Source organism: Nilaparvata lugens, chromosome 1, assembly GCF_014356525.2.
Source record: "Nilaparvata lugens isolate BPH chromosome 1, ASM1435652v1, whole genome shotgun sequence".
Lineage (NCBI taxonomy): Eukaryota > Metazoa > Arthropoda > Insecta > Hemiptera > Delphacidae > Nilaparvata > Nilaparvata lugens.
The window spans coordinates 53,424,616-53,452,029 of NC_052504.1; the positions used below are offsets into that span (position 1 = coordinate 53,424,616).

At 36.4% G+C, this 27,414-nt stretch overlaps 1 protein-coding gene across 3 annotated transcripts in view; it reads left to right on the forward strand.

Moving 5' to 3' along the window:
* The window catches only part of LOC111056194, a 91,256-nt gene that overhangs the window by 44,252 nt on the left and 19,590 nt on the right, over positions 1-27,414 (forward strand). The window contains exon 1 of one of the 3 annotated variants that reach the window (XM_039436542.1): positions 21,555-21,714. The exons of 1 other annotated variant lie outside the window; for it this stretch is intronic. Coding sequence is in view for 1 of the 2 variants with exons in the window: in XM_022343529.2 (XP_022199221.2) it covers positions 21,690-21,714 (25 nt within the window). In the remaining variant the exon portion in view is untranslated. Of the gene's footprint in view, positions 1-21,554; positions 21,715-27,414 lie in introns of those variants that run through there. One more of the 3 variants, XM_022343529.2, reaches the window with a different exon arrangement.

Here is a 27,414-nt window from a genome sequence, read left to right on the forward strand (position 1 = left end):
CGATATATCACTTGGGATAAGAAGAAACAATTTGTTGTTGAGAAGGATCTCGTTAGCTGGATAGTTCTGATCCCAACTGTGGCTGCATATCTCGTGTTATGAAAATGTAAAGATGGCAGGAAAATTGAACCAAAATGTTTATAAACATGAATGAGTAAATCCTTTATGTATAATTTTTTCATAGTTAAAACTCTAATTTCCTGAAATAGTAAAGATGAGGGATATATTTGACATCTACGAAAGCCAGCTTTGAGAATTGCTTTTTGAATAACTTCTATTCTTCTTAGATGGGTGCGGTAGGCTGCTCCCCATGCTAAGATGCCATATGAGAGGCGAGACTGTACAAAGGCAAAATAAGATACTTTAAGTTCGTTAAAATTGAGAATTTCTCCAAGCTGCCTGAATGCAAATATATATTTACATAAGGTTTTCAATTGGAAGTCAATATGCTGTATCCACTTAAGTCTGGAATCAAAAATGATGCCCAGATACTTATATGAGAAAACGTGTTCAATACTTTGACATCTGCACGAATTATTTAAAAAGTCATTACAATTATGAATTTAAGATCCTCTAGATTGTAATCAGTTGTATGGGTTAATGCAATCGGCATGAACTTGGTTTTAGATATATTTAGTGATAATATATTTTGTTCAAGCCATTTTTTAACAATAAGTAGATCAGATAAAGCTCTGTTTTTGGTTTCACGCCAAGTGCTTCCCTGAACAAGTATTGAAGTATCATCAGCGGAAAGTAAAATTTCGCTATTCAAAGTTAACCGAGAGATATTATTAATATAAATTGAAAAAAGTATTGGGCCCAGGGTACTTCCCTGAACAACCCCAAAATTGATTGGAGACTTCTCTCTCTCTGCCCCACATATAGATACATATTGCTGTCTGTTTGTAAGGTAGCTGGAAAACCAGTCAATTGCCTTACCCACAATTCCTATTGCTCTCAATTTATCAATCAACACTATTGAAGGCTTTTTTGAGATCAAGAAATATCATCGAAGCCTTCATATTACCTGACACAGCACTTCACATCAAACATCACATCAGAAACACATCTGTCACTCCTAAAGCCATATTGCCGGTCTGTAATAATGTTATTCAATGTTAAGTAAGCAACAAGTTGCTCCTTGGCAATTTTTTCTAGAATTTTGGAGAAAACTATCAGTAGAGAAATCGGTCTGTAATTATTTTTATCTGAAAAACAGCCTGTTTTATAAAGTGGAAAAACTTTGGCAATCTTATAAATATCAGGAAAAACTCCATTTGTCAAACTCAGATTTATTATATGAAGGAGAGGTTCAAGGATTATATGGATATTATCTTTAAGGAGGCAGGCCGAGATCTGGTCGTAACCAGGCGCCGAACCACCTCTTAGTGCGGTCAGAATTAACCACCACCTTAACACGTCCCGCTCAGAAACAGGATGAAACGCAAATTCTGTGCCTACAACATAGTCAGTATCATTCACTATCAGAGCACCACCTGAATCGATCGAACGAGCTAGATTCTCTCCTACTGCAGCAAAAAAAAATGTTGAAATCATTTGCTACATCTCTGCAGACAGTGATAGGTGTATGTGGTGAATTGGACAGAAATTTATCCAATTAAGGAAGCTTACATTTTTAGGAAGCTGAATTGAGCTGATTCGTTTATTGAACTGCCATGTATGTGGAATTGTTTGTTGCAGATTGACAGAAAATCAAAATCAAATTCAATCATCGACGGAAGAAACTAAATCAACACTCTAGATATATATATTATTATTCTATTCTCCAGGACTGTAAACCTGTGATACATGTGCTAATCATCTCTAGTTAGTTGATCCACCTCCCAGATTCTCAAAAAAAGTAAACATTATGAACCCCATCATTTCCCAGTACATCGCGAAGAGGACTTTGGTTGTTATTATCTTTGTAGTAGGATGATAAGGCTTTTATATTTTTTTGTGGTGAAATGGTAAGAGTACCATTTCACAACAAGAGTAGTAGTAGATGAAGAGTACTTCTCCGTACATACTGAAACGCAGAAGTACGTACATTGAAAAAAATCAGTCCAATAAGCATGAAAATGAATTGAAAAGAAGGAAGGGAATGGATGGCAAGGAAAATAAGGACAAAGTGTTGATAGACTACAGAGCGTTACCCAGGACAATGAACCAAACAGACATCCCATGATCCCATGTGATGTTCATTGACCGCCATTGACTAGGCCTACATGTGGAATTCACGTAGACTCAACGTATAACTTTCCAAATCACTGTTCATAAATGATAAATATCGAACTACAATATGATAAAAAATGGGTTTAAAGGATTCTGAGCTTTTAAAAATATTTAACTATTCTTGGGTCGGTATACTATGCTTTGTTCTATACGGAGATTTATTCAACTGAGTCTGGAAAAGCATTGATTTGCGGCGGTGTTTGACAGAGTAGCAAGTAGAACAGAAGCACGGGTGTCATCAAACATATCACTCACATTTGTTATTGACATCGATTTCACTCATGATGCATTGTAACATTTATAACAATAAACAAATGTCAAAAGTTGGAGAATATTCAGCGGATCATCTATCAACATACCGCTTTTTTAAGTGAAGTTTCATGCTTTAAAAATGACTTGACGTCCTTCTACGGCTATCTGAAAGACGATATGTTAGCTTTGGTTCATGAATTTCAATGACAACTATTGTGAGGTGAGTCTCCATACTTTTAACGGGCTCACTACTGGACAGGCTCACATTTGTGGGTAAAATGGATAGATCTCACCGTATGGTGAAAATTTCCCAGCTCGCTTCAGATCGTTGGCCGATCCCTGCTGGCGTGTTACAGATTGGCCGGCCGGCCGACAGGTTGATGCTTTGACCCCGAAAGACATAGGCCGATGTCCTGTCAATTATTCAAATTTCCGTGACAATGGCCTCTCCACTGAATCACTCATCTCGCTCAATCACCCCGAGGAAAACTTATTCAGTCTTTCAGTCTATCCCTTATGCATCTTCATATTCTGTATTATAGCTTCTGAGGTAACACGATTAGAAAACCAATCTCAGTACTCAGTTCAAAGATTTGAATCACATCATTACATGATTACAATGCTCCCCAATCAATAAATATGTATTGACTTCTGGATTTTTTTATTCAAATCTCGTAACGGTTTGCAACATCTATCAAAGATACCCCTCAACAATATTCAGAGAAAGATTCCCTCGTGTTTCAATTGTAAATGAAATTTCGAATAAACACATTATTGTATAGAATAGACAGAAGATGAATAGAGAATAACTATTGAAGTTGGAAGTAGGAGTTGGCAACTGTTTGCTTTAGCGTGATGTGATCAAGAGATGAACTTCTCTTCATGTGATCAACTTTTTGAAACCTCTAATAAATGCAAATACTGTATTGTAATTTCAAAAGAGGTTGAGAATTTTTCTTCTCTTATGGACTAAGCTCCGGTGGTATAAAAGTGAGTGTGGTTATTTATTGAGACCCGAAATATTATAGATTGGAATACGGAGAGATCAGAAATGGGTTCAACTATTTTTTCAATGGCTGATACCCCAGCCCACAGCAGCTCACAGTTACTATTTTTATAACTACTGCACTTCATATTTTAACTATACAGATTGTTTCCAAACTCCCTACCAATATCCTCGTGCATTGTTCCTGGTTACGAAAAATGTCTTAATATATCATTTTCAAACCATCCGAAATTCCTAAGTTACTCACACAGCCGCCATTTTGTATCTTACACTAACTAGTTTTTTTCCAAATAATGGGTTTACTTTCGGGAGTGAAACTTTTCATCATTTATGATACAATCATTTATGACAGCTAGACAGGATTACAAAAATAAATTATCACAATTTTTACAATTCATGAAAAATTGTGGTCGTTTAGTTTAATTTCTTGAATAACCAAGAAACCGTCGATTTTACCAAAAAAATACAAGAATAGGTATAAGGTAAATGCAATTAGGGACGATTGATTGACACATAATTTTTCAAGATTGAACAAATATAAGTCGAAATATGGCAGCTTTAGTGATAGGTCATAGGTGACCACTGACGTTCATACCAAGGCATGCTGCTAAAGTCTAGCTCAATATAATGCAACAATCTCAATATGCTACATGTAATTGGTAAGCGATTTTAGATTATCAAAACAATAATAAAATGTTACATTATCTTCTGAAGGTAGGTCACCTACGTTATCACTAAATTTGCCATATCACACTCAATATTCGTTTAAAATCTTAAAAATCCAGGTACAGTATCAGCAATCGATTTGTTATTGAATTTACTAAAAAAAGTTATTCCTGTAATTTCTTTGTAAAATCAATGGTTTTTTATTTAAAAAATACAATTTTGAACGGCCGCCATTTTGTTTTATGAATTGGAAAAATTGTTATAATTGTTTTTTACCTTTGTCTAGTTGTCATATATGATTGTGCGAAATTTCACTTCCGTATGTTCAGCTATTACCTAGAAAAAAATGGTTTGAAAAACAAAATGGTGTCTGTGAGATTAATTTATACTCTGTACAAAAATACTTGTGACTTGGTGGAATATGCGGCGCAGAGAAACGGAGGGAGATCAGCCAATTACAGTGATTTGAAGGAATTTGTGGTCGCTGAATCCAAATCCGAAATCAGAATTTTTCTATCTTCATTTTCAAGAAAGATAAGTTTTGAGAAAAAGTGATGACCGGAGACATAGGATCCTCATGTGGAAGCGGCGATTTGTCCGCTAGTATCTCGATCAAAACAGGTTTCTGCTTGCCTGGAGGGGAAAAGACGTGACAAAAGGCGGCTCCTGGCTCGGGATCTCCATGTGAAAGACACGATTGGACTCAATGTACTTCGACAAAAAGCGTGAACATTGTTCAGTGTTCAAGTTGCACGTCTCCTATCGTGTGAAAGAGGCCTGGGTCTAGGAGAGTCGCATTAAGTTTTTTGATCTATCAAAAAAGAATTTCTTGTTGCTACACATACTATTATACTACATATGCCTACACTACTCACTATATTTGTTTTGAACAACTCCATAATACTGAACAGTTCCTCATAATCAGGGTATTGATACCCTGGTAATGTATGGTAATGGTAATGGTATGTCACGTACAAAGCATTGTTTTGTTGCTGGTACTTTGGCTTCGTGCTTTGAGTCATGTTTATTTAAGTTTGGCGGCTAACCGATCACAGGCTATTTTCTTGTCATCCATAACAATAGGAAATAAGTTGGAAATAAAAAATGCATGCCTGATTGAGAGTTGTCTAGAATCACAGACGAGACAATGGTGGCTGTCAGCCAAAAGGCTCGACACTCTGCACTAGCTGGCGTTTATTATGAATTTGAATGTTCAAATGACAATGAAGTACTGGTTCTATGATCATGAAAATATGATCTCATTCTCTCTCGCAGAACATTAATTGTGATTAATTTTACTATAGAACACAATCAACTAGTGCTCAGTACAGATCAATTAATAAGGCATGTTTTATAGAGCTGCAACTCAAGTATCACAATATATTTTCAATTCAGCTCTTCTCAATCAATATTATAGTCTATTGAACTTCACAGAGGTGAATAATTTAGTGAGTTCCACACAAGCTTGATTCGCATGATTTGCATTGCTTGACTTGCGAGATTATAATCAAGTTAATGACTGACAATGTACGCAATGCAATCAATCTATTCCCTATATCAATGAGTGGGCTTATTGGTAAGGGCTACTCTTATTTATTGGGGAATAGAAAAATATCAGTATTCTTTATAAAGGATAGCTTACTTGGATTTTTTATTTCCTGATAAGTGAGTCTATGAAGCCCATGTTTGAATAAGTTATTTTGGTACAATAATTTATGTAAATTATTCACAACTATGCTTAGTAAATTCCTTGTAAACCAGTTGCAGTGTGTATGTGGACGAAATAAAGATATATAATAGAGTCATCAATATATTTTATTAGATGGAAATCACTGAGATATTGCAATTATTCAAATGCTAATGAATTAATAATTATAATTGATATTTTTAGTTTTCATTTGTATCAATAAGCGACTTAAATATAATCTCAAGTTTGAATTGGTCATTACATATAATATTAAGATAAGGAATTGTGTTTGCATTATCTCTAAATATTGTGCTGGGCTTTTATCCTGATAGACGGATGCCGTGCTCTGGTTCTGTTAATCTACCAGTAGCGTGTTCCATTTACATTATTCCTTTATTCGAACCTGTCGTTTGGAGAACTTATAAAAAAAGTTTTTGATTGAATAGAAATAATACAATTAGAATAATTATAATCATTAATTAGCCCGATAATTGGAAATCTGAAATCAAATCTTGCATAGATGGGGCAGAGCTCCTGAAATTTTTACAGATATGGGACTTGTGACAGATGATAGAGCTTGACTATTTTAGGTATAAATTTGATTTTTGGAGCCGTTTTCGAGAGAATCCCGAAAAAACCCTGTTTTTGAAAACCCTGTTTTCGTCATTTCAGCCGCCATCTTGAAATGCATTTGATCGAAATTCTTCGAGACAGATCCTAAAAGTGTCAAGTCATTCCATCAATTGAGAGATAAAATATCGTGTACACAGACGCAAATACACACACACACACACACACACACACACACACACCACACACACACACACACCACACACACACACACACACACACACACACACACACACACACACAACACACACACACACATACACACACACACACACATACACACACACACACACACACACACACACACACACATACACACACACACACACACACAACACACACACACACACACACACACACACACACAACACACACACACACAACACACACACACACACACACACAACACACACACACACACACACACACACACACACAACACACACACACACACACACACACACACACACACACACACACACACACACACACACACACATACAGACCAATACCCAAAAACCACTTTTCTGGACTCAGGGGACCTCGAAACGTATAGAAATTTACAAATTGGCGTACCTTCATTTTTTTCGGAAAGCAATACTTTCCTTACCTATGGTAATAGGGCAAGGAAAGTAAAAACGCTCAATTAATGTTCTATCACCAACAACCTTAGATAGGTGATATGGAGAGAATTTTGAATTATAAGGAATTCTCAATAATTCAATCCAAAGCAGATTGACAGCAAATACCACTTTTTCATAGTGGGCTAGAGATAATAACTACAACCTCTAAATTATTCCTACAAACATCATATTCAGAAACCAGATGAAACTCTTTGCGATCTGCTCTAGAAATCTTTTCTACCTGGAATTAAATGCATATGATCAATTTTTACCCCCGTGCATTTGAGCGCGAAGCGGCGCGATGAAGGTACTCTTGATCACATGCATTTTATTCCAGGTCTAACATTTTCCGCACCACCCCGCCACTACGCCTACCCCGCACAATGGGTAGGGATGAAGACTTTCGATATGTTTATCTTCTAACCAGTCCAAACAAAGCTGCGAATATCTAACTAGTCCAAACAAAGTCAAATATTGAAAGTTGCATTCAAAATGGCGGATCAAAGATGGCGGACCAGATTTTTAAAGTCATAGTGAAGTAGTATTTCAAATTTACGTAGGACTCCCAATCACATCCACCGTCAAATTACCTTTGTGTATGAGATATTAGACTGTTCTCGGACTTTTCACCCACTTCATTTTAGAGAATTGTGTTCTGTTTACTGTTAGAGAATTCCGGTGTACAGTCATACCAAATCACAAAGAAACTGGCACTTCACGTCTATCAAATTATATAACTCCACACCTGACCACTTGAAAGTACTCACATGCACACAATTTAAAAAAATATTAAAAGCATTGTTGATTAATGAGTGTTTGTACAACGTACATGACTATTTTAGGATAGATTGGAATCTATGTGATGTGTTTTATGTGATTCATGTTATTTTATTGTATTGTACTGATACTGACTGATCTTGTGTTTGTTTTGACTCACTTAGTGTTAAAACATTGACGAAATCCATGTATTCATGTGAATATTTTATGACCAATATAATTCTATTCTTTTCTTTTTAAATAAATAAAAATAACGAGCGAAGCTATTAGTATAGATAACTGAAGAAGACATAATACAAAACGCTGAAAAATGCAACTTTTAAACCACCCTCATCCCCTTAGCACATGAGTCAGGAATGAGGACTTTTGAAATGTTCTCCTCCTAACTAGTCTCAACAAAGCTGCAAAGTCAAAAATTTTGTTTAACGCATTCCCTCCAAATTCCTTTTTCAATTGTTCTATTGTTGCAAAAATGGAGATTTCACAAAAAACACTAAAACTGTTGCAGAGGGTGTAGGAAAATCCGTAAAAGCGCGAAATTATACATAGAATTGGAGAGAATTTAATGCTTTATAAGCTCGTATCCAGCATGGATTTTTTCCGTCGATTTTTCAAAAGTTATAAGAGCAAAAATAGAAAAAAATTGGTGGCAAACGTGTTTTTTCAAAAATATTACACTTTCAAGAACGGATATCTCGAAAACTAGAGGAGATATGAAAAAAAGTTTGGAATGAATATTGTAGGAAATCATGTAAGCTTTAATTTGTTATATCACAGTCAAGTCCTTAAGATACACAGTTTTCGAGTTTTATGCGAGAAACCAAAAAATGGTTCCTTTAAACAACCCCCAACACCTTAGCACAATGGGTAGGGGTGGGGACTTTTGATATGTTTACCTCCTTACTACCCTCAACAGAACTGTGGGCTCAAAAACTGTCTTCCAAACATTTTCCTCTATACCCTTTTTTGAGCATTCATTGCCTGGACTATAAAGAATTTATCAAGATTCATTTTGTAAGAGTTAGTTGTCAGTTCAACGCTTTGTTCTCAATATATGAGCGTTGTGCCTGACCTTTTAAAAGGTAATGAAAAAGATAATTTGGAATAAAATTTAGAAGTTGGAAATAGGCCGACACATCTAGAAAATACCTGAGTCTATACTTAATTCATGCAGGTGAACGGGCTAGAGTCAAGTAAACTTCAATTAATCTTGCCATGCCTGATTTAATAGGTTTATACTATAAACTAGCACTACACTCAATAAACATTGGCAACTAAAATCAGACAAAGGAAACAACAATTTCATGTTACTTTGTTGACATTCTTCATCTGATTTGGGGGTGCATTACTATCCCTCGTTTAGATAGCAATACGTCACAAACACTAACAATATCAGTCATAAAATAACAAATTAATTTCAACATGAAATTACTCAAGAAAGAAAAGCCCATTGTACCCAAATTTCGTCGATAATAACCCATATAACCCATTTCATTAATCAATCCCCACTTTTGATTGACATTCTTGAATGAACCTTTTTTTCACTACACTGCACTTTCATTGGTGAAAGTGAACCCTTTGGTCTGAGGTTTCATTAGAGATGGTGGCGGAAGAACCATTACTGGTCAACGGCGGCTCTCAGGTTCTCCAGGAGGATCAAGACCTTGGTGTCAGGTGGCAACCGACCGTAAAACCATATAGCCAAAACCCCATATCCAATCATGAGGCACAACACAGAGAGAAAGCGACATAAGGCTAGGGCGTCCCCCTCAAGCAACGATGGGAATGTGGCACATACTAGGGCGTCCCCTGCAAGCGACGAAAACTCAAATAAGAGACACACTACATCAAAGATGGAACTACGTATAGGTTCTTGGAATATAGGTACAATGACTGGACGCAGCGCTGAGCTAAGTTCGATTTTAGATAGACGTGACATAAACATATGCTGTGTGCAAGAAACAAAATGGAGAGGTGCCAAATCGTGACAGATCGGAAATGGCTTTAAACTGATTTACAACGGAACAGAGACCACTAGAAATGGTGTTGGTGTTATTCTGGACCACCACCTCAGCAATAATGTTGTTGAAATATGCAGAATAAATGATTGAATCATGTCTGTAAAACTTGCCTTGGATAAACAACCATGTCTGAACATTGTTTCTGTCTATGCTCCACAAGTGAATTGCCCAGAAATGGAAAAGCAAGAGTTCTGGGAGGAGTTACAAAGGCATCTAGCAACCATAGATGTGAAAGAACAAACAATAGTATGTGGAGATCTAAATGGACACGTTGGTATGAATGGTGAAGGTTATGAGGGCTTCCATGGAGGCTTTGGATATGGAGAGCTAAATAAAGAAGGGGAAACAATTCTTGAATTTGCAGCCGCCCACAACCTAGCAATAGTGAACACCTTCTTTCAAAAGAAGGATGAACATCTGATCACATACAAAAGTGGAAACTGTAAGACACAGATTGACTATGTCCTCATTGACAGGAAATATCTTAGGCAGATCAAAGATTGTAAGGTTATCCCTGGTGAACCACTTACTTCTCAACACAGGCTATTGTTAACTGCCTTCAAACTGAAAACGCCCATTAAGATGAAAAGACCCAAAGTAGAGAAGATAAAATGGTATGCACTGAACGATGAGAAAGGAAATAATGTGAGACACAAAGTAGTAGAATATTTTAGCAAAACAGTCTCCCCAAGCAACCACAGCTCTTCGACAATATGGGCAAACTTTGAATCTTTCTGTGTTGCTACAGCAAGAGAAGAACTGGGAGTCACAAAAGGAGCGCTACATAACGCTAAAAGCACCAAGTGGTGGAATAAGCAAGCCCAAGACAGTGTAGCTGAAAAGAAACGCCTGTTCAAAATTTGGCAAAACACCAAAGATGAGGCTGATAAAGATAACTATAAACGGGCAAAGAAAGTAGCAAGAAGAACAGTGGCATCTGAAAAAGAAAAAGCTGAAACAAACTTATACCAGCAGCTTGAGCAAGTAAATGGAAATGAAATATATAGAATTGCTAAACATAGACATAATGAAACTAAAGATTTTGGAGCTACAAAATACATCAAGGATAAGCAAGGTACTTTACTTACTGAAGACAAAGACATCTGTTCAAGATGGTATGAATATTACCAACACTTGTTGAATGAGGAATTCCCAAGAGAGCCAGAAGTAGAGCAACCAAGGACAGAGGGACCTATAAATGAAATCACTGAAGCAGAGGTAAGAAGAGCTATCTCAAAAATGAAAAATCATAGAGCAACTGGACCAGATGATATACCGGCTGAGCTCTGGAAATTTCTCAGCTCGGATGGATTTGTGTGGCTTACAGAGCTATTTAATAACATCTTGACCAGTGGGAAAATGCCAATGGCATGGAGAGAAAGCACTTTAGTCCTGTTCTATAAGAATAAGGGTGATGTCCGTGAATGTGGAAACTTCCGTGGTATTAAACTTACTTCCCACACATTGAAGATATGGGAAAGAATTATAAGCAAACGTCTTCAGAATGTAATAAACCTGACCGAAAATCAATTTGGCTTCACTGCAGTCAAGGGAACGACTGATGCAATCCACGCAATAAGGCTGTTGATGGAAAAAGCCCGAGAAAACAATCAAAATCTCTGGATGGTGTTTATAGACCTTGAAAAGGCCTTCGACCGTGTACCAAGGACATTAATATGGCAAGCCTTGCGATATCAAAACATTCCTGAAGTCTATATAAATCTCATCCAGGACATGTATGACAATGTACAAACACCTGTTAGAAGTACAGCCGGTCTATCAAAGAGTTTTGGTGTAAAAGTAGGAGTTCATCAAGGTAGTGCTCTCAGCCCAATTTTATTCAACATTACAATGAACTACCTTACTGAGAAGATTCAGAGACCCCTGCCATGGAACCTGTTGTATGCAGATAATGTAGCATTGATATCAGACAGCATAAAAGAAATGACTACTGGTCCGAATCTAAAACACAATCATCCTTATAGCGCACTGAATTCTTCCAATAGCAAAAAGTTAGATGACTCCTCAAATCTCAACAATACTACTGCTTCTTTGAACTTGGATAACATAACTTTATCTGACGAATTGTCAAAGACAGTTGATGCTGATGTATTATCTACTGGTTCATGTGTTTTCAGTGTATCGAGCACCCCTTTGGTTTCAGGTTCTCCGGTTCATCTCAGCATAAATAATGATCTTCAGAACAGCAAGGATGAAATAATTGAATCACTTCATCTCAGCATAAATAATGATCTTCAGAACAGCAAGGATGAAATAATCGAATCTCTAAGAAAAGAAATTACAGACTTAAATGACAAAATGAGTACAATGAAACAGCAATGGAATGATGCAATAGATCATTCCATTGAAGTTGATAAGAAATTGATTGAGTACAATTCTGTTATGGATCAGATGAAAATAAGTATAGAAGTTCTAGAGGCGGAAAATTTGGTTCTCAAAAATGAGAAAAAAGTCCTAGAAATAGAACTGGACAATTTGAAATTCTGTTATCCCCTGGAGAACTTGAATAATCAAAGTAATAATAGTGGAGTAATGAGAGCACAGAAAGAAAACTGTAATGACATAGATAATAGAAAAAAGGCTGTTCATGGTGTGAATGTAGGAAATAGTCAATCGAATAAAAATAAGAAAATGAGAGAGAAAACAAAAAATAAGAGAGTACTGATCTTGTCAGCTAGCCACGGAAGAGAAATTGGTTGGAGTCTTAATGAGGAAGTCAAACAAAGCGGTTTTGAGGTGACTGTAATATCGAAACCTGGATGTAAATTTAACACAGTTGCTCATGAAATTGAAGATCTGACTAGAGATTTTGACATGAATGATAGAGTTATAATATTGGCTGGAGGTAACAATGTAACAGATGAATCAGTGCAGAGCACAGACTTCAATTTCGAAAAAGTATTCAATACAGCTAGCTACACTAATGTAACTGTTTCTTCTATTCCGTTTCGATATGACAGACCCCTCATGAATGTCAATATCAGTAAAGTGAATTCATGGATACTTGAACAAATCAATGGGAAGAAAAATATAGAAACCTTGGACTTGAGTAACTTTGATATCACAGATTACACTCGTCATGGTCATCATTTGAACAGATATAGGGGTAAACAGAAACTTATCAAGCTCTTCAAGCATCATAATTATTGGAACTCCTATTGAATCTACAAATGTAAGAGGTGTTGAATGTGACAAACGCTCAGAAGGAGATAGTCCCACCAGCATTCCCACCATCAATGGAATTGACAGAGGACATTTTTTAGAGGCTTCAACGTTTTCCACGCAAACTGCCAGGGTTTGCTCAATGCCAAACTGGATGTAGAGATTCTCTTGCATGAAAGATCAAATATTGACATACTGTGTTTCACGGAGCATTGGCTCAATATAAATGAATTGGATCATCTCTCTCTTCCTAACTTCACCCTTAAATCACAATACAATAGGCAAATTAAAACTAGAGGTGGGTCTTGTATATTTGTGCGTGATGAATCTGTCAAGAGCTGTAGAATTAGGACAGATTTACTCTCTTCAGCTGTGGAAAGTGTGTTTGAAATTTCGTCAGTGGAATTAAAACTTAAATCGATTGCACAGAAAATAATTCTGATATGTATTTACAGAGCTCCAAATTCTGATTTTGGCCGTTTTATTGAATTGCTTCGTTCTGTTCTGTCCAAACTTTCTAAAGAGAAAGGAAAAATTGTGTGTCTATGCGGTGATTTCAATGTCGATTTCTGTAAGGAAGATAAAAACAAGAGTATTTTCAGAAATTTACTTACATCATTCAAATTGAACAAGATAACAAATGGACCAACACGAATTACACCAACTACAGCCACAGAAATTGATTATATCATTTCAAATCATCCCATCAATCTTTGTAGAAGCGAAACAATCCCATGCTCCTTCTCAGATCATGATGGAAGTAGTGTAAACTTTCTAATACAAGAAACGAACTCTGATTCTCATAAGACTAAAAGATTGGAAGGTGGAAAAAGGAAAATCATACGCATCATCAACCAAACTGCTATAGCAACTCTCAATCAAGGCTTATCAGGGGAGAATTGGAACTCTGTGTATAGATGTAACAACGTTGAAACAATGTTTAATAATTTTATGTCCACCTACATTAATCATTGCAATCATTCTGTTCCGGAGAAACCAGTTGGCACTGCTCGGAGTGGTCACTTAGAATGGATTACTCCAGGTATTAAAGTCTCAAGTGATAGGCTGAAAGCTTTAAGTTTAATGTTGAAGAACCCATCCATGAATGACGAAATGACTTATATTGTTACAAATTCAGGCGCCAGAGTCATAAGATTGCTGGAATATTTCAAAATCTACAAATCTATATACAGAAAGATTCTCAAGGCAACCAAAAGAATAGCTGCTAGTACACTAATAAAAAATTCTGATAACAAGGTTAAAGCAGTTTGGAAATTAGTTAGAGCCGAATCTGCCAAGAATAATGTATCACAATCAGAGACTCGTATAATTAATGATTCTGGAATCTTGAAAACAGGTAAAGAAGCTGCTGACTTACTCAATAAATATTTTGTCAACACACCACTTAAAGTACAGAGCACAATGACAGGATTGACTAGTACGAATAAATTCTTGGATTTCTTCACCATTAATGAACAAAATAATATGCATCTGAATAATTTTGATCCAGTAGGAGTTGGAGAACTGGAGGAGATAATAAAGCAACTGAAGAATAAAAGATCCTATGATTGTTTTAATATTTCAAATAATTTAGTGAAACAAACAGCAGTACACATATTAAAGCCTCTTTCATTTATTTTCAATGGATCAATGCAAGCTGGTTATGTTCCATCCAAGCTTAAACTGTCAAAAATAGTTCCCATCTATAAGAAAGGACAACATGAACTTCCAGAGAATCATAGACCTGTGGCAAATCCTCCGATATTTCTAAAAATTTTTGAATATACTTAAAAGGTTAAGAAAGTATTTGAGCCAGTTACAATTGTTGTCACCCAAACAGTTTGGTTTTAGGCCTGGCTGTTCAACAGGCGATGCTCTTTTTTCATTCATGGATGAGGTGCTTACTTCTGTGGATGGTGGATCCAAGGCATGTGGATTAGTGGCTGATCTTTCCAAGGCTTTCGACCTTGTTAATGGAGAAATTTTGTGTCATAAGTTACAGATGTATGGGTTTCAGGATGTAGTTCTCGGATGGTTTCACTCTTACCTCTGTGATAGATATCAGCGGGTTGAGATTCAGTCACCCCCCTATATATATAATTCAGAATGGTTGAAGACAAGGAGTGGAGTCCCTCAAGGATCGGTGCTCGGTCCACTCCTCTTCCTTCTGTATATAAATGACTTACCATCTTATCTGGAACCGGCACACTGTGTGTTATATGCTGATGACGTAAGCATTTTATTGAGGAATAACTGTCAGAAAGAAATGGAATCTGAGTGCAAAACTGCTTTTGAGAAACTTGAGATGTGGCTGACTGCTAATATGCTGATATTGAATCATGGAAAGACTAAGCAATTACCTTTTAGAACGGCTAGAGAAGTAACTTTGGGAGTGGAAGACAGCAATGTGGAGTCTGTAAATGATATTAAAGTTCTAGGAGTTGTATTGGATTCTGAAATCTCATGGAAACCTCATATAGAATCTTTAAAAAACAAGTTGAGCTCTGTGGTGTTTGTTCTTAGAAATTTGAAATTATTATTAGACAATAGAACCCTCAAAGATGTCTATTTTGCAATGTTTCATTCTCTTCTGGCCTACGGAATCATTTTCTGGGGAAACTCAACTCAAGTAATAGACATCTTTCGAATCCAGAAGTGGGCAATAAGAGTGATGGTTGGAGAGACAATACGATCAAGCTGTAGACCACACTTCAAACATATGAGAATCCTCCCTCTTCCCAGTTTGTATATTCTAGAGGCTTTATGTTTTATTGATCAAAATAAGGACAAATTTAAAACTGGTGCACGTTTCCACAGTTACAGAACTAGACATCGTGAAGATTTAAGAGATGATACCCACAGAACAACTTTATATGAGAGAGGAGTTAAAAGTGCTGGGATTCGACTCTATAACAAATTACCTGCCAGCCTTAAAGCAACGACAGGCCGTAAATTCAGGGCCTTGATGAAAAATGAATTACTGAATATATGTGCATATTCAATTGAAGAATTCCTTACCTATTATGAGGTACAAAATAATTAGTTTGTAATGTTTTATGTAAGTTAAATGATTTTTTTTTTTTTTTCTTCTGAATAATATTGATTGACAAATCCGAATACCCCTTCTATAGGTGGTCAGTGGATGATTAATGATAATAATAATAATAATAATACAAGATACTCTGGAGCAGTGGCGAGGAGCTCTTGAACCAAATGGGCTGCGCATTAGCAGGACCAAAACAGAGTATATGATGTGCAACTTCGACCCAGACACATTTGGTAGGACAAATCCAGATCTCAAACTAGATCCATATTCTATTTCTTGTAATAATTTTTGTATGTACATTGTCAATTTGATTTTCTATGTTGTACAAGAGATGAATGAATAAACTTGAACTTGAAACTTGAAACTTGAGATGGCATCATACTACCTAGAGTGAGCAAATTCAAATACCTAGGGTCAGTAATCTCAGACGATGGCACAATAACAGCAGATATAACACATAGAACAACATCTGCATGGAACAGATGGCGCGAGCTAACAGGTGTCCTTTGTGATCCAAGAATGCCCATTAGAACAAAAGGCAGGGTCTACAAAACATGCATACGACCGGTTCTACTCTATGGAGGCGAAACATGGGCTTCATTGAAAACACATGAGCAAAAACTTCATATCACGGAAATGCGCATGCTGCGGTGGTCAGGAGGAGTTACCCTTAAAGATAAAATCCGTAATGAACATGTACGTGGCAGTTTCAAGGTAGCGCCTATTGCTGAGAAACTTAAAGAGTCCAGGCTGAGATGGTATGGTCATGTTATGCGAGGACCCGACGATCACGTGGTGAAAAAGTGCCTCTCCATGGCTACACAAACAAGAAAAAGAGGTAGGCCAAAAACTACCTGGATGACGAATGTCCAGAAGGACATGAAAAATTTGGATCTTTCTACAAACGATGCCTATAATCGGAAGGAATGGCGCCTCAGGATTGGTAAAGCCGACCCCGAATAACGGGAAGTGGCGAGGATGAAGAAGAAGAAGAAGACTGCACTTTCATTGGTCTGTACGTTGCTTTATTGTCGAGGTTACAGTATCTTGTTTTTGGCGGTAAAGTTTTACCGGTTGAATTTGGCTTGACGGCGACGTCATCTTATGTCCCTAGACCTGTCATCTGAACGGGTGTCTTGAAGCGGTATTACATAAAGTTGCGGAACCAAAGGGGTGGTACATGAAGTTAGTTTGGGGTCACACATGAACCGCTTAGCGGTTATTTGAAGAATAAATTATTCATACATGATGAAGAAATACAATCAAACTTTTCAGGACATGGCACTACTGGAAAATTTGAGCTTTGATAAAAATAAAACTAGCTCCTACATTAACTAATGATATAAACTTATAAACTTGCCCAAAAAGGGCGAAACATAATGACTACATCTTTACTCTCATAGTGCTCCTAGCAAAGTGTCCTCCGAAACGTAATCTGGTCTCTCGGCTGGGAAATCGCCCCACCACTGTATTTAGAAACAGGTCTTCTTTTGGGCAAAGGGTATCAATTTGACCAATCGTCACTTGGCTTCTAGAGCCTTAGGACCAAATAGTAACTGCAAAATCATTAGTTTGTTATAATTTATTGTAATACTTGCTTGTTTACTCCTTATCGCACTCTATGTCGTGACATGAAGGCTAAGTTCTAGAGATAATTTCATAATCTACATTCCTCGACGACTCAGATCCACCATTTTTAAATATCTTTCCTGGGAAACTCGAAGTAATGGCCGTTCATAATAGAGAAAGAAAATAATTTATTTCGCTAACTCACTTACAATAATGGCTCTAGTCTATTGCGTATTAAATTTACTATTATAACTTGGGAAAAGGCCTGAATTAAAAAATAGTGCGTGGAAGAAAAAAGCTGGAAAATTCAACTTTTAAACCTCCTTCATCCCCTTAGCACAGTTATGTCCATAAGATACATAGCTTTAGTGTTATATGCTAGAAACCAAAAAAATGGTACCTTTGAACCACCCTCACCCCCTTAGCAAATGGGTAGGGATAGGGGGGGAGCTTTTGATATGTTTATCTCATTACTACCCTAAACAGAACTGCAGGGCCAAAAATTGTTCTCTAAACTTTTCCCTTTATAACCCTTCCTTGACTGGACTACTGCTCAATTGATGATTAAACTATTATTTTTGAGCTCTACTAACTATTATTTCAATTGTTTCTTCTTTCTTTGTATAAACATATTTTTCATGACCCTTTCTTATACCCCCTCACTAACTTTCCTGAATCTAACTCAAATATCGTTCCCTTCCAATCTTATTAGTTATACTGAATCATTGTGAATATATTTAATGAAGTGCGACATTATTTTCTTTTGTTTTCCTTTTCAATTGTAAAATTGTAAAAGGTATATATAACTTTACACCAACACCGACACGTCAGGACAGGATATAATTCACTCTGATGGACAGTATTAGAGGAGGCTGTGGTTTTTAACTGCGCGAGGTCTATTGTTCACAGAGCTACTGGTAAAATTTGTTTGGATACTGTCTCAAATATTAAAATATATATTAAATTTTATATAATTGCCCGTTGAGTAGCCTTGAACCGATCAAGGGATGCACCCAATAATCTCTTGAACGACGTTTGTTGCGACGCTCTTTTAAAACTAGTAGTTCTGTGAACAGTAGACCTCACGCAGTATTCTCATCCACGAGTGTGTGTGTGTGTGGTGTGTGTGTGTGTGTGTGTGTGTGTGTGTGTGTGTTGTGTGTGTGTGTGTGTGTGTGTGGTGTGTGTGGTGTGTGGTGTGTGTGTGTTGTGTGTGTGTGGTGTGTGTGTGTGTGTGTGTGTGTGTGTGTGTGTGTGTGTTGTGTGTGTGTGTGTGTGTGTGTGTGTGGTTGTGTGTGTGTGTGTGTGGTGTGTTGTGTGTGGTGTGTGTGTTGTGTGTGTGTGTGTGTGGTGTGTGTGTGTGTGTGTGTTGTGTGTGTGTGTGTTGTGGTGTGTGTGTGTGTGTGTGTGTGTGTGTGTGTGTGTGTGGTGTGTGGTGTGTGTGTGTGTGTGGTGTGTGTGTGTGTGTGTGTGTGGTGTGTGTGTGTGGTGTTGTGTGTGTGTGGTGTTGTGTGTGTGTGTGTGTGTGTGTGTGTGTGTGGTGTGTGTGTGGTGTGTGTGTGTGTGTGTTGTGTGTTGTGTGTGTGTGTGTGTGTGTGTGTGTGTGTGTGTGTGTGTGTGGTGTGGTGTGTGTGGTGTGTGTGTGTGTGTGTGTGTGTGTGTGTGTGTGTGTTGTGTGGTGTGGTGTGTGTGTGTGTGTGTGTGTGTGTGTGTGTGGTGTGTGTGTGTGTGTGTGTGTGTGTGTGTGTATGAGTGTATGTGCGTCTGTGTACATGATATCTCATCTCCCAATTAACGGAATGACTTGAAATTTGGAAATTAAGGTCCTTAAACTATAAGGATCCGACACGAACATTTTCGATCACATGCAATTCAAGATGGCGGCTAAAATTGCGAAAATGTTGTCAAAAACAGGGTTTTTCGCGATTTTCTCAAAAACGGCTCCAACGATTTTGATCAAATCCATACCTAGAAACGTCATTGATAAGCTCTATCAACTGCCACAAGTCTCATATCTGTAAAAATTTCAGGAGCACTGCACCATCCATGCAAAGTTTGGTTTTAGATTCCCAATTATCAGGCTTCAGATACGAACAAATTCGAGTGGAAAAGATTAAGCATAAAAATCTCTACAATTAATGTTCAGTAACATTTTCATCTAAAATTGAAAATAAGCTCGAAATTCGAGAAATAAGATTAGTCAATTGCAAACTGTTGATTCTATTAAATCATTCACTATGAAGAGATAGCAGACAGCAGAGTGTGTGTGTGTGTATGAGCGTCTGTGTAAACGATATCTCATCTCCCAATTAACGGAATGACTTGAAATTTGGAACTTAAGGTCCTTACAATATAAGGATCCGACACGAACAATTTCGATCAAATGCGATTCAAGATGGCGGCTAAAATGGCGAAAATGTTGTCAAAAACAGGTTTTTTCGCGATTTTCTCGAAAACGGCTCCAACGATTTTGATTAAAGTTATACCTGAAATAGTCATCGATAAGCTCTATCAACTGTCACAAGTCCCATATCTGTAAAAATTTCAGGAGCTCCGCCCCATCTATGCAAAGTTTGATTTTAGATTCTCAAGTATCAGGCTTCAGATTCAATTTAAACAAAAAAGTTCGAGTGGAAAAGATTCAGCATGAGAATCTCCACAACTAATGTTCAGTAACATTTTCACCTAAAATTAAATATAAGCTCGAAATTCGTGAAAATGTGATTAACCAATTGCAAACTGTTGATTCTATTAAATGATTCACTATGAAGAGATAGCACTCCTCGAGTGTCTTCAGCGTTATTGCCCTGTCACCAGCTGGCTCAAATCTTTGAATAGTAGACTTGAGATTCGCGGGAACACTAGCGTCAGGTGATCAATTTTCATAACGGCAAGGAAAGTTGTGTGAGTGCGCCACACCAGATTTTTACTCTAATATTGGCGTATGAAGGAGGCTCCTTTTTCCTTTTATATTATCCTTCAAATTCAAAATTTCCAAAAAACTTGTATATACGTTGACGCGCAATTAAAAAAACCTGTCAAATTTTATTAAAATCTATTACCGCGTTTCGCCTTAAATACATATAAACATTTAAACATTTTTTAAACATTAGGAGAAATGCCAAACCGTCGACTTGAATCTTAGACCTCACTTCGCTCGGTCAATAAGTGCAGTCGCAAAAGCTATCTCTTCGAAATCCATCTTGAAACTGGTGGTTAGTTCCACCTTCCGCCCAGCTCACGGCTGTGAATACTTGTGAACCAATAGGCAGACAAAAGAATCCATTCTCGGAATTGTATTGTATAGAAAAGTTGCTGGGTCAAGACACCATATCGCATTTGAAGACCCAAAGCGATTTCTCCCATTTCACGGTTATTAGCAAATCATTCCGGTTCGTTGCGGACAACTATTTTTCAACCAGAACGTCTGCAGCCAAAGTTACACCAAAAACTTGCTGTATTATGTGCTCGCACCCTTATTATTATATAATTATAATTAGCCCTTATTATAGTAACTGATAACTTGGTTGGAGTACGGGAGCACTTTTTGTTTTCCAGCCAGCCAGCCAGGCGTATCAGCTTAGGAAGTCTCTTCTACTATTAACTATTTTGTTATTAATTATTATTTTGATGGAACGGTGCTACATGGTGGAGGTGGACATGAATTGAAAATATATCAGAGTTATCTCTGGCATGGAAGTAGTTGAATAATAAAAATTATCAAAATAATTATGACTGTCATGACGCTTTTATTAATAGTAATAAAAGTTGCCGATCGCAGGCGAGAGTTGCTCTGTGTATAGGCACGTTAGTAAACATCTGTGAAGTGCCGACTGCCAGCAACTTAACTGAACAGTTGCGCATCGGCTTTGCGCCGCATTGCTACCAACCTAACCAAGCATACTGGCGATCGAACAGTTGACTCTCGCACGTTGTGTTGTGACTGTTCTTGTTTGGTTGGTTTTACTTCTTGTCTTTTTGTACTTTTCGAAAAATGTCTGTGGGTGACAAATTAAAAGGTAAGATATAATCAATTATATATAAGACTGTTACACTGTGTTGAATTGTGGTTTAAACGTTTGGAAACTGTAAATCTTTTGTAAGTTCTGAGGTTACGTAGCACATGTTCATCCCGTAATGGCAACTGGCAACTGTCAAGTGGCAATAATGTAATAATCGCGACATCACACAACGGGTAGCAAAGGTAACCTAACCTAAAAGGAACAATTTTAATTGATGTTTCAAACGTAAAAGGGAGGTTACGTTTTCGCCAAAAAAAATTTGGTATTATTCAAAGTGTATCGAACATTTTCCATAAATGACAATAATCACTAATCATACTCATATCTCCTACAACACTCTCATGCCCGGTTTCACCAATTAATAGTCCAGTCAAATGGTCATTTTTCAGTAAACAGCCCTGAAAGAATTTCTCTCGAAGGTTCTATATGTATTTTGGGGCGCTGAATTCGAATCTGAAATTTGCTGACACGCCAGAGGGCGGCTTCAAAACCCAAAATTTCGGACTTTTTTCAATTTTCCCATTTTATCTCGTAAACCTTGAGTTTCTCAAGAAAAATCATTCTCGACAAAATTGAGGAGAATAAAATTTCCAATAAATTGAGTGGTCGCATAGGATTCTACCATTTTTGGTTCCGGAGCTACGAATTTTCAAAAGAGGAGTATTTTTTAAGGGGTTCTCAAAAATATGCAAACCTACCACTTCTACCGTATACAACTTGGATATTATTCTAGTATAGATAAAAAACCACTTTATGGAAAAACTAGCAGGGCACCCGTGCTTCACTACGAGAATTCAAAGATACAATTATTTTTGTGAAACATTTATAATCTAAATCCTACCAAAATTGTTATAATCATTTTTGAGATTAGGCCACAACTTGGCATGATAATTATCAAGTCAAATCATTCAAATAATTAATTGATGTGTTGGAAGTGCTCTGTAGAAGAGTAGTCTAATTGCAGCGAATTTTGTAGGATATGGTGAGTCGCCCTCGACTTTATTCATTGGCAATTATTATTATTTCCCATTGACAGTTATCGAATTAGCAGTGATCATGTTATTTTTGCTTTGGCAATTGAAGATTAAATTCCAAATTAGGTTGATTCGGAATTTGATGACTCTGATATCCACGGATCTCTTGCTTATTCTGGAATTTTTGGCATAGTATGTCACTTACTTTTTATTTCACTTATCCAAAAGTGTAAAAGCAGCCAATCCACTGATTCTTCCTTCCATGGAAGTCCATTCATACATACGAGTCCATTCATAATAGTATAACATTTATTGTGGCTGATTTCACATGTCCTAAACTCTACAATCATAAATATTAGAGTGGTATCATTTTAATGTGAATTTGCATGAATCCGAATAGAGTTTATTCAATTGCTTTGATTATTGACTACCATTATATGATTTCTTTCTTTGATCTTAGCTTGAAACCAAAAGCTTGGGGATGAAGATTTGGATGTAAACTAACATGTAACTCAATTTAATTTCTATCTAAATTGACAACTTTAGAATTTACTTGTGATCTATCAATATGAATAGGTTTGTCTTGTGTCATAATAACATAATGAAAGGGAATAAAAGCAGCTGATGGAATATTATGTTTTTTTTTATTTAGTTTTAGCTGATTTTGAAACATGAAAATATCAGGCCCAGTAGCACAAAAGCATGTTCAATTTCAATCAGGATTAAATTTGATGAGAATTGATCAGAGCAGGGTTTTTTTGATAAAGGCTTCTCTGATTGGTTCTTGTGATATTTAGTCGAGATTATGAATTAACAGACAGTGCAACTGTCTCTCTCAAGGCCATGACTGCGTACAAACATAGAGCAACAGAGGAACCAATACAACAGAAGCTGAAGAAATTAGTCGCATTTCTATCACCTCACAATGAACATTACATTCAACTACTATATGTTTGGAGAGATCGATTTTAAATTTATTTTGGTATCATCCGGTCACTTGCTGAACCTATTCTTCAGATGTTCCATGAATACTGCAATGTTTTGAAATAAGGTTGCCAAATTTGGTAACTCAACTACAGATATTATAATGTTTTTTATTTGCTCACACTTTCTTACGTTTTCAACAGAATATGGAAAACTTTTTCTGATCAGCTGCTTCTTGAGGGACCAATAATCCTTTCGCTTGGTAGTTCAACGAATTTTTCCAGAGTTGAGACCTGTTCCAAAATATTGTTTTTTGTCGCAAGCACAATATATTCCTCATTTAATCAAAATCGTTAGAGCCGTTTTCGAGATCCGTCCGACATAGATACATATATCCACAAACACACATATTCAAACAAATTGCTTTCTTAGTATAATTATTGACTTCAATTATTATGATTTAATTCAATGAGAGCTTAGTAACCAGATTATAGTAAGATTCACATCAATGTGTCAGCATTGTTTGAAAGGGGAGCATTGATGCTATTGATGAGGAATACTGACAGTCAACGAACTGTTAACTTATACATATCCTCCAATATTTTTATCAAAAGCTACCTTATATTTTCTTTGGTAATACAATCAATGTTTGGGAATAATTGATTCATGGGAAAAGCCCCTTACTTCTATGCAAGATATTTTCACATTAGGAAAAGCAACAACAGCTATTTGGCCGTTTTAATAAAATAACCCCTTTCTTTCGCCCAAGTTAAATTTTGGCCGAATTTCCTCATTCTTTTCAAACAGATTCCACAACGGACACTTCAGAAGTTTTTAAAATACCCCTTTAAGCAGTTTTCGCGATCTATCGGATATACAAACAAAATTAGTCTTGATAGAATAGGATCAATTGATAGAAGCAACTCCCGTAATAAAAGTTCGTTTTATGGAAAATAAAAATTATCTATAATCCCAGGAATAGCTCTGATTGAAGCAGCAGTGCCAATCAATTTGTTCTCGATAAATGCATTTTCATTTATTCTTCAACTTGGTGCCAACCTAATGAAATAATCTCAGCTTCAATTATAATTGAGAGATTGGGAGAAGAAGAATATTATACATGCTAAAAGACGAACTTTAAACCCTTAAAAACCACCCTTAGAGTTGAAATATCGCCAAAAGATTTCTTAGTGAGCACCTAGGATGTATGAGGAAGCTATATTCTAAGTTTTGTTGCAATCCATCCAGTAGTTTTCCAGAAATCGTGATCAGTGAGTCAGTGAGATAAGAATTTTATAAGTATAGAAGATAAAAAATTCGTCTTTTAGTGTATATTAGGCCCTATTAAAATACACAGAAAAATTGCCAATCTCTATATTCAAAACTGTGTATCTCGGTAACCCGGAATGATAAAAAATGGTACTTGGTCTTGATTTAAAGAACAGAATCTCCTCTTCCATGTGAGGTAAATGAATTTCGTAAAAATATAATCGTGAGGTAGGATACGGTTGATTCAAAAAATCAAGAAATTTGCAATAATTTCCTCATTTTCACAGTCTCGACTGTTTTTCGATAATAAACAGTCATGCATGGGTTTAAGGCAACGTAGCTGATAGAACATGTAATTTTCTTCCATTTGAGACCAATCGCAAGTTTCTATCATGTATCTTACTCGTTTTAGAGACTCTTGAATAACCGTAAAATCACAGAAAAAATGAAAAAATTTAAAATAATCATTTTTTCAATTACGGTAGCTGTAACTTTTGAACGGTATTGAAATTAGAAAAACGATTTATGGGAGCGAAAAGAGGAGAAAATTCTCTACAACCTTGACTACTTTTTCAATGTTTTATCTGAAGTGTTTCACAAGATACGCAACTTTGAATATGCGAAAAATTTTTGATACGTTAATCATTTCCACAGTCTCGCAGATACACAGTTTTAAATATAGAAATTGGCCATTCTTCTGTGTATTTAAATAGGGGCTAAAATACACTAAAAGACGATTTTTTAATTTTCCATATAATTTCAGTTATGATACATGATTTTGAACCGCCTTGACAAGCTGAGAAGAATGAGCTGTAGTACGAGGAGATCTGATCATTCTCTCAAAAGTTATAAGTGTTAAAGTTTGATCCTTGACGTATCCTTATGACGTACCCCCCCCTTCCACTAGGAAATACTGAAATTAAATGTTCCTAACGGGTGATTCTCTTAGAAAATAACCCTCTTGAGATGATTTCTGCCGAAATATGTATGTTTTTGTTAGGAAGGCCTAGAAAAGGTATTATGAAAAATTTGTATTTTGGCTGTAGGACATGATTTTCTATTTTTGGGTGTATTGTTCCTCCCTCACTACTGAATTCCTAAGGAATCCTGTTCATAATGAATTGTTCTTCCACGTGATGTGTGATTTTTCATCTATACTAGAAAAATATCCAAGTTGTATAGGGTAGAAGTGGTAGGTTTGCATAATTTTGAAAACCCCTTGAAAAATACCCCTTTTTTGAAAATTCGTAGGTCTTGAACCAAAAATGGTAGAATCCTGCGCGACCATTCAATTTATTGGAAATTTTATTTTCTTCAATTTTGTCGAGAATGATTTTTCTTGAGAAACTCAAGGTTTACGAGATAAAATGGGAAAATTGAAAAAAGTTCGAAATTTTTGGGGTTTTTGGGGGTTCTGGGGATGAAGCCGCCTCTGGCGTGTCAGAAAATTTCAGATTCTAATTCAGCGCCCCAAAATACATATAGATCCGTCGAGAAAAATTCTTTCGGGGCTGTTTCCTGAAAAACGACCATTTGACTGGACTACAACCGTTGTCAAGGCATTTGAACATGGTTAAAGTCTATCCAATGTTCAAATCAGCAATAATTCGTTCCACCAACACCTGTTACGTTCAACCACGGTCAAACCAATGGTTAAGTTTTACTGCCGCCGAACGGGCGATCAAACTATTTGAACATGGTCAAAAGACTGGTTCGATCAATTCCTTGCTTGATGGTAGGCTACGTTTTTGACGCAATGAAAACTTATAAGGAAGCTATATTCCAAGTTTTGTTGCAATCCAACCAGTAGTTTTCCAGAAATCGTGATCAGTGAGTTAGTGAGATAAGAATTTTATAAGTATAGGCTAGATTAAAATTTTTATCTAGGGTGAGCACCTTTCCGGATACAAAATTCCATGACAGTGACGAGACTATATTTATTTATTATTACAGTTATATTCAGCAAGAAATTTTTGTTTGTATGATGGATCTCAAGAACGATTATAACGATTTTAGTAGAATTTAGATTATAAATATTTCACAAAAATAATCTTATCTTTTAATTCCCGTAGAGAATCAGCCGAGGTTGAGCCGATGATTGTCTCATTTTGTTTTAGTGCTTAGCTGCCAACTTGATGCGATCCTGCTTCAGAATCTTTGAGAGGTAATAATAAGTCCAGAATAATAATTATCAGACCACACAATTACTCCAATATTGTCAGATTTGAATCAATAATTTTGCAAGAACTGATTGGTTAGATGTTTATACAATCAATAGTATTGAGAATAAATTTGTCCACGTTTTCAATAAATTTCTTTGTATTGCTGATGCAGATGCAGCTCTTCCCATCGGATGTGTAGAAAGTGGCAGATGTCCTACAGTTAAACTATTGCTGTACACTGAAGAGATTGAAAATATTGAGGAACAATGTTTACTTATGTACGACCTCTATTTCCGGTTCTACCACTCATAAAAGCATGTATAATCAGTTGAAAAGATCTTTTAAAAAAATGTTAAAAAAGACTAAAC